Genomic DNA, 8,380 nt, shown 5'->3' with positions numbered 1-8,380 from the left:
CAATTTGGGGATTGCACGCTGTCTTAAATTTCATTTCATTTCTATTTAAACTCCGATCACATTCTTACACAACATGTTGACTTTATGCATTCATGAATTTTTAAAAATACTTTTTGTTTTGGTTATTTATATATTTTACTTAAATACATTGCTGTTACCTTATTTCATTGGGAATTTTAAACTGTAAATCTGTAATATATATATATATATATATATATATGTATATATATACATATGTATATATATATATGTATATATACATATGTATGTATATATATATATATATATATATATATATATATATATATATATATATATGTGTGTGTGTGTGTGTGTGTGTGTGTGTGTGTGTGTGTGTATGTATATATACATATGTATGTATATATATATATATACATATGTATATATATATATATGCAATTGCCGGAGGCACCGGTAGAGTGCGGTGTTACAGGGAGATACCGGATGTGAGCACAGAAACTTCAAGAGGAGGGGGAGGCGCTAACGTAGGAGTTTGTTTTATATGAAAACAAAAGTGATTGTAGAATATGTGGTAAAAAGCGGTATGTAACAGTAATTCAATAATCCGTACTAAAGTGTATTCGTATACAGGTACAGATGTGAAAACTGTTTGAGAGCGAGACTTCGCTTTTGTTTTGAAAGCACTCGCCTTTCGGTGCTAGCTACTAGCTACTTGCGTGCTCGTAATGTGTTTAGCCTTTTTTGTTTTATTGTAAACTTCATCGCCTAAAGGCGCCCGCGTGTGTTATTTCGGTGTACACAGGTGACGTGAGGTGTGTGTTTACCCGGGCACGATGACTACTCAGAGAGTGCTTCCTCAGAGCAAAGAGACTCTACTGCAAAACTACAACAAGAGGCTCAAAGATGACATCCGCTCCATTATGGACAACTTCACAGAAATAATCAAGACAGCAAAGGTAACAGACATACTGTCACCTCACTCTTTGTGTATTTTCGTGTTTTTACTACAATCAGAGCTGCTCACAACTCATTTCGTGCCTTGTTACTCGCATTTGAACATCATAATGTGGCAAAGACGACCTGCTGAAGTTCAAAGCGAGCACCAACGAGCGCCAGTTCTCTGTGTGAAGGTGCAGTGTTAATGCTTGAAGAATGGCCATAATATCCTAGGCAAATATAAAGGCACTGGTAATTAAAATAACCAGTCCCTACAGTCGAGGTATGCAGAAGAGCTACAGCTACGCCAGCAGAAAGTCGCACTGGACGGAACTGCTGTCAGCTAAGAGCAGGAAACTGAGGCTACAGTTTGTACATATTCACCAAAACTGGACAACAGATGATTGTACAAACATTTGCTGGTCGGACTCTCGATTTCTGCCATGACATTTGGATGGTAAGGTCAGAAGTTGGTGTAAACAACATGAAAGCATGGATCCACCCTGGTGCTGGTGGTGTAATGGTGTGGAGAATATTTTTTCTTTCCACACTTTACGTCCCTTAGTTCCAGCTTAGTGTTGTTTAAATGTCACTTAATGGTTTCAAATTGGTTTACATTGATTAAGTGGACCAAATACAACACGCCATTATGACGAGTATAATATTCTACCACTTATCTCTTTGTCCAGATTGAGGATGAGACACAGGTATCCCGACCTACTCAGGCAGAGCAGGACCATTATGAGATGCATGTCAGAGCAGCCAACATTGTAAGTACTGCAGAAAACGTCTGACAACACACTCATATACAACATATTCAGGGCTTTATTGTTATTTATTTCTCTTACCTGTGGGGAAGAAAAAATCCAAAGCTGGTTACATCTGTTTCCAAGAAAGACTCCTTTGATTGAAAGGTTAACATATTATCCATGTAATTTATCATATTACTTTAAACATGTTGATGTGTGCACTAGTTCTGTTCTTTTAGCTTTCTGTCGAAGAGTCAGATCTGGGGCTGCACTTGACTGTTGCAGTATCCTTTGTATTGAAATGTTGTAGTTTGTATGTAACTGATAGACGCATTACAGCCCTGTGAATGAATCGGTTTCTACACTTAGCGAAAAATCTTTTCTGTGCAGAAATTGAAATTTTAACAAGTCATCGCTATGATCATTTTCAAACCTGCTTCCCCTCTTCTATGTTTCTGTGCCAGGTACGTGCCGGCGAGTCCCTCATGAAGCTGGTCTCTGACCTGAAGCAGTTCCTAATTCTGAATGACTTTCCCTCCGTGAATGACGCCATCAGCCTGCAGAACCAGCAGCTCCGCTCGCTACAGGAAGAGTGCGACAAGAAGCTCATGTCACTCCGTGACGAGATTGCCATCGACCTGTATGAGCTAGAGGAAGAATATTACTCCTCCAGGTATAAATAGGCTCATACTTGCCCCCATCCCATTGCGCATCTGTCGTCCCATTCCCGGTACCGCTGTTTCACATTTCACCATTTACACTGAGCCCTGGGAAGGGCTTGTGACAGTGTCTAAACTGAGCTTTTCATCAAAATTGTTATAGGTCTTTGTAATGAACCTCATCTCACCACAAGCGCCTTTACATTGTTACTATTTAGTGCGTGCCTTGACCTTTTTAAAAGAAATCATTATAAGAGATGATTAGAGGGAGGTCATGCCCTTAAATATCAGCACTTTGGAACCAAAAACAGCAGATTTACTGATTTTACTTCTAATGGTTGGTGATAGATCAAATCAACTAGAAGAGACACTATAGTCTGCTGTGATTGGTTGTTTCATGGATAGGTGACTGATGAAGCTCTAGGAAAAGATCTTGTTCATATTTTCATTGTCCCTTGTGATTAGTAGGCGATTGGTTATCACCAGTCTGATTTAAAAACTACCCAATCACAGCAGAGCAACTAGTCACTGCCTAGGAACTAGTCTGCAGGGTCCGCTGGCCTAGAGAGATGTTTACCCAACATTATCTGGTACGCAGGAGAGATTCAGCATTTATAAATCTCAGTATTGAGAACTCCTTGTTCATTTATAGTAATAGAAAAAATGAAAATGAACAAAGTTTATTAAAAATCTATCATTTAAAGCACTTGATTTGCTGTTACATGGATGAATTGTTGAAATTTGCTGGGTACTACAAAGAACACGTATATATAGATTTATAGATATTTTTTTTCTGTGTGTAAAAGTATCATTTTAATCAATTTAAGATTATTTATATCTAGTATTTAAGTCAAATAAAGTTGTGATGGCCTTTTGTGTTACATTTTAAGGATGGACTGTGCAGTTAAACACACACGTTTGCTGGTATTTATTTAGAGTTTCCACAATAGATGTTTTTCATTCCGTCCCTAAAATCTAAAAGGTGTAACCTTAACATCAGTGTCAGCCACAGTCGCACGGTGCAGTTGTACATGTTTACCAGTTTTTGCCCACTGTTCCAAGAGACCCAGGATGATTAAGAAATAAAGTAGAGACAAAATGTTGAAGTAGTTTGTCTTGTTTTCTGTGATCAAGTGTTAAGAGGTGTCACTGAGCTCTGTTTGCATCATGCCAAATTGGGGTCTGCCATGCTCGGTGCACTTGCTCTGCTTTTCTGATCCATCAGCACTTGTTCTCACCATTCTGCTGAGCTTAATCAACAGTCATCCCTCTAAATAGTAACACATGAATAAATTGCTGTTTTATGTGTAAGTATTTTCTGGTGCTTCTGCATAACCTCTGTGCTTCTATCAAATGTGCTTTCACGTGCTCCTCTCCGAGTTGGTTGTGCTTGTTTCTGACCTGCTGCTCTCGTCTGCTCCTCTCTTTCTGTGCTGCACTGATTCTTTGCCTCCTGCTGGTTTCTGCTCTGCAAAGCTACAGTCAGTGGGACAGCACTGACCTGCCTCTGTGCGAGGCCTACCGCCGTCGAGACAGTTGGGCCTCCGCGAACAGCAGCAACAGTTCTACGCACGGGGAGCGCGAGGACGTGGACGGGCCTCCATCTCAGGAGACGAACCCCCAGCACCACCTTAACGGACACGGGAACACCTCCGTAGAGAAACCGTGAGGAGGAAAGGGGGACACCTGTCGGTTTGCTTTTGCCCAGTTTGGATCAGTTTGTTTCAGTTATAGCTTGTGAACCGTTGTTTGACTTGCTACTTTTTTGTATCAAGGACTTTAAAACTGGACTTAAACTTTGCAATGAATGGTTTCTTTTGGATTAACACATCACAAAAATAAGAGACTGTTGTATTAAACCACCTAAAATGCTTGTGTTGAGTGGTAGGCTCTTAAGTGCAACTGCTGCTTTCCAAGATCTGCATCAAGCCTAGTTACAAACTAGAAGATATATTTGATAAAGAACTTCACTGTAAAAAGTCTAGACTTGAATCACGTTCAGTAAAACTAAAAGAAAATGAAAACAACTTAACTCACCTTTGAAACTCAAGTACTTTTTTATATTCCTGTGTTAGACTTTGCATTAAATGTATTTTTTTTTTTTTTTTAAGAATGGCATTGGTTTACTTTTGTCTGTTTAATTTAACTGCACATCAGATTAAATCAAATATTACAATATTTTTGGTTCTTTTTTATTTATTTTTCTGAAAACTTTAAACACAAATCTACAGCTAAACATTTAACAGTGGACACTTAAAAAGGGAAAAGTCACTGATTTAAAAAGAAAAAAAAAAATCCTGACCAGTTTAAGACCAGAATCTGCATCCTTAACGTATTCCTGTCTTTTAAACTTAAGACAATCCTGAGCAAAATAAATCTGAGACATTAACAACTGTACTGTATACAGACAAATAGCAGGAGCTATATACAATAATTACACGGTGTGGCCCTGATGTTAGAGCTATGCCATTAAAAGCCGTTTGGGATCCTCAAATGATTTATGGTCCAATCTTGAGTTTAAAATGTTTTTATATATATCCACATCAATATCGTCGATTCATCTTCTTGAACTTCTCATAGTGGTAGTCATCTGTAGCCTTCTCATTGTTTGGACGTTTGCGGTAGTTTGGTGGTGACGGAGCTGTGGATGAACAAATAAGTTAGAAATCAGATTAAAGGTTTCAAAAAGATTTAGAATAAATCCCCACACAGACACACAAGCAAATGGGGGATGCCATTGAAAGTAAATTAAATGCAATGATTGTGATACAGTTTGTATCTAGCTTGGATAAAAAGAAGAAAATCCTGAAACTGAGAAATATTATTTTTGGAAATGCACAAGTGACAGTGACTTAAATCAAGAGTTTCACATTCTGAAAGGTCCGGCCCACAGGACAGTTTTCCACTTCAACTTAGACTTCATTAAATTTTGAGTTGGCAATGTTTTTGAAGTGTTTGAGTCTATGCAGTCATTCCTACTACAGATTCATGCCTGTTTTTAATTTACTGCTTCATGAGGGTCTCAAGGTCACAGCCTTCTCCCTTCGTGTGCAGAGATTTCTCTTGATTCTGTGAAATTATTGTCATTATGAGTAGAGATGGCACGATACCACTTTTTAATGTCTGATACAGATTCCGATATCATAAATTGGATATCTGCCGATACCGATATGAATCCGATATAGCATATTTTGTAATCAATAAAACTGTTTTTTATAAATATCTTGCTGCATTTTGTATAAGTTCATACTCAAGTTTTAAAAAAAGAGACTGAAGCTATTCTGTTATACCTGTATGCGAAAAATACACTCCACCCAAAACATTTTATAGTTCAGCAACACTGATCAATCTAATAAATTTAAACCTACACCATCCTCCCTATTCTGGTATTTTAAAGAGTACTTACCTACCTAACTAATACGGTTCCCATTGCCAACTCCCAGCAAAAATATTAGGGAACCACCCCCGCCCTTAATCGATGTAATCAACTTTAATTTAATGCAAGTGTAAAACAAATTCACAATAATCAATTATTTTTCTACAATAGTTAAATAGATTCAACATCTTTCTTCAACAGAATTGCAGACTGCACAGATGGTACCTTCCCAAAGGAAAAAGTACTATAGGTTACTAGGGTATATATTAGACTTATTAGTTACTATATACAATAATGGATTTCTATACATTTAATCAGGTGACCACTTTTGTTGTAAGATTCAGATAATTATTTATTCAAAGTTTTTAAATGACATAATAAAGAAAAATATTTCTTTGCGCCCCCCTTTCCTTGTTAATGCCCAACCTGGCCCCCGACAGGTCTCGCAGACAATAGCCGCTCTATCACGTGACACATACTGGTCCGACGCACCGAGCTTGGGTTACGCCAAGTAGCGCGTTTTGTGAGGTGATTTTGTGATACTTCGGATCGGATTACATTTTTTATTTTTCTCCGATATCTGATCCAGTAGTTTAGGTCAGTATCGGACCGATACGTAATATCGGATCGGTCCATCTCTAATTATGAGATGATAAAATCTCCAAATTGCTAAGATAATTTTCAGAAAACTTGACTTCTGACCTTGATCTCAAAGTCACAAAGCCGAGTGTCCATACTGCCCGCTCGCCAGGGTGATTCCACCCACCCATTTTCTTTTGTTTATCCAACTGTTACAGAACTATTTCTGTGTACTGAGCAGTGAGCGTATCTGTAGTCTCTTACCCTCTGGACCTGGTTTCTCTGTGTCGCCCACACGCAGCGGTCTTGCTTTGGGTTCTTCTTTGTGTCTGTGGTGTCTCTGCGGTGCATTTGCATCCTCATGATAGACTGAAAGAAAAAGTCATCTTGATCAGTATAATCCACTTTAATTTAGGTTTTGGAATATCTCGCTCTCTTCAGATTACTTACATCGATTGTGTTGGACATAGTTAACAGCGATGTTCGTGGGTACAAATGATGTGCCATGGTCTTTTTTCTTGTTTCTTTGTTCTGCCAAAAGCTTTGCTTTTGCCTCCTCTGTCTGGATAATGTTCTTTATCTTTGCACTAGGAAAGAAATTACATACACAAGTTGCATTAGTAAAGCTACACGTAAAAAGCAGCATTCGTTCGTGCCATATCTCATGCAAAAATGCAGTTTTAGTCAAAAGACTCCTCTTGCTGAGTCTAAAATAAGTGTAGATGATTACTAGAATATTCTCGGTACATACTCAATGCCAAGATCAACTTCAGGGATGCCACTCAGCATCTGATTAGACAACATCTCTTCTGTCTTCTTGGCAGAATTGACTCGGATGTTCTCAGGCAGCTCGTACAGGTGGTCCTCTGGATTCTTCACTTTAACTTTATGCTCCTCAGCCTCCACCAGGCCCTTCTTCTTTTTTAGTTCCGTCTCAATATATTTCATCCTGTGAGGATAAATTTATGATAAAGCCATGTTGTAAACAAGTGTGAGGGTATCTCGAATTGTGTCCTAAATGCTGGGGATTTGAAATGTCTCTTCTAATTAATCTGTGCTATATCTAACTAAAGTGGAGGGAAAAGAATCAGACATTGGGACAACAACAAAAAAAAAGCACACATACATATCCGCATCCTCGTCTCTTCTGTTTGTCTCGGCTGAAAAAGACGTCCCCAGGTTGAGGTCTGTCTCATCTTCTGTCCTGAATACATAACATGAAATGATGACATATCAATGCACAGCGTAGAGCAATTATGCTAAAAATAGTTGAAAACTCACTTACATGTCTCTATTCCTGTCTTTCACTTTCTTCATGTCAACAATTCCCCCAGTCTTCAGTTTAAATGGGTCATTCTGTGAGGAATAATCAAAATAATTTTAATAGACATAAGTTCAAAAAACAAAACACCTTGGTTAATGAAGCTATATTACAATTTAAAATATATATATATATATATATATATATACATACATACATATATATATATATATATATATTACAAAACTGACTACCTACCTCAATTTCAGCCTCTGGTGGAAGTTTTTCTCCAACCAACAAGGCGGTCACACTAAATAAAAGAAATATAAAAAAAACTGTGATTTGGTATTTAACTGCTCAAACCGCAGACTGTAAAACTTCATGTAAAGTAACTGGATGAAACGTGTTCGTGGTTTGATTTATTCACGTTACCTGATTCCGGTCTGTCGTTTGCGCAGACTCTGTAGCTCTTTAGCCTCTTCTACCTTATGTCTAAACATCCATGAAACACAAACGATTGCAAACACATTACCTGGGCAGCTTACATGAAATGCGACAACAAACTATCTGCGTTTAGCGATTAGCATTAGCATACATAGCATTACTCTAAACGGCTTTTTTTTTTATTCCTGTGGTTAAACGGATGGCTCTACCTGACTTCTTCGGTGGTCTCATCCTCCTCCACATCAGACGAGTCCCTTCTCCTTCTAAAATTTTTGCCACACGGCATTTTTTTTAGATACAACACAAAATTATTTCAGAGTTTTCTAGAAGCTGGACTTGAGTGTAGCTGCTGCTAGGATAAGAGGGGGGACGAACAAATGTACAATAATAGTGC

General features: G+C 38.1%; 2 protein-coding genes across 5 annotated transcripts; one reads left to right on the top strand and one right to left on the bottom strand.

Annotated features, from left to right (window-relative positions):
• Nucleotides 1–433: 433 nt before the first annotated feature.
• med22 (mediator complex subunit 22) lies at nt 434–4,593 on the top strand. 4 transcript variants are annotated; one of them, XM_085178898.1, is made up of 5 exons: nt 434–563; nt 785–938; nt 1,608–1,688; nt 2,132–2,340; nt 3,803–4,593. In XM_085178898.1, the coding sequence occupies exons 2-5, from the start codon at nt 816–818 to the stop codon at nt 3,993–3,995; spliced, it is 606 nt and encodes a 201-aa protein (XP_085035024.1). In that variant the 5' UTR covers nt 434–563; nt 785–815; the 3' UTR covers nt 3,996–4,593. The 4 variants fall into 4 exon arrangements, with proteins under 4 accessions (XP_085035024.1, XP_085035025.1, XP_085035027.1 ...); XM_085178899.1 differs by having other exon boundaries at nt 435–553; XM_085178901.1 differs by having other exon boundaries at nt 442–506.
• On the bottom strand, nt 4,099–8,338 carry c12h9orf78 (chromosome 12 C9orf78 homolog). Its single transcript, XM_085178896.1, has 9 exons — nt 8,196–8,338; nt 7,975–8,034; nt 7,801–7,852; nt 7,567–7,637; nt 7,408–7,485; nt 7,033–7,230; nt 6,732–6,868; nt 6,546–6,650; nt 4,099–4,967 (listed from the first exon to the last, which is right to left on the bottom strand). The coding sequence occupies exons 1-9, from the start codon at nt 8,270–8,272 to the stop codon at nt 4,870–4,872; spliced, it is 876 nt and encodes a 291-aa protein (XP_085035022.1). The 5' UTR covers nt 8,273–8,338; the 3' UTR covers nt 4,099–4,869.
• Nucleotides 8,339–8,380: the final 42 nt, after the last annotated feature.

This window comes from Neolamprologus multifasciatus, chromosome 12 (genome assembly GCF_963576455.1).
Source record: "Neolamprologus multifasciatus chromosome 12, fNeoMul1.2, whole genome shotgun sequence".
Lineage (NCBI taxonomy): Eukaryota > Metazoa > Chordata > Actinopteri > Cichliformes > Cichlidae > Neolamprologus > Neolamprologus multifasciatus.
The sequence above is the reverse complement of the archived record's forward strand: the minus strand, read 5'-3'. Positions and strand labels throughout refer to the sequence as shown.

Bases quoted from the DNA above. Each gene is read 5' to 3' on its own strand.
- med22 (XM_085178898.1), top strand. From the start codon at position 816: ATGACTACTCAGAGAGTGCTTCCTCAGAGCAAAGAGACTCTACTGCAA. The intron at 1,689-2,131 runs GTAAGTACTGCA...TTTCTGTGCCAG, and splicing joins ATGTCAGAGCAGCCAACATT to GTACGTGCCGGCGAGTCCCT. The intron at 2,341-3,802 runs GTATAAATAGGC...TGCTCTGCAAAG, and splicing joins GAAGAATATTACTCCTCCAG to CTACAGTCAGTGGGACAGCA.
- c12h9orf78 (XM_085178896.1), bottom strand. From the start codon at position 8,272: ATGCCGTGTGGCAAAAATTTTAGAAGGAGAAGGGACTCGTCTGATGTG. The intron at 7,853-7,974 runs GTAACGTGAATA...TCTTTTATTTAG, and splicing joins AAACGACAGACCGGAATCAG to TGTGACCGCCTTGTTGGTTG. The intron at 6,651-6,731 runs GTAAGTAATCTG...TTTTTCTTTCAG, and splicing joins CTATGTCCAACACAATCGAT to TCTATCATGAGGATGCAAAT.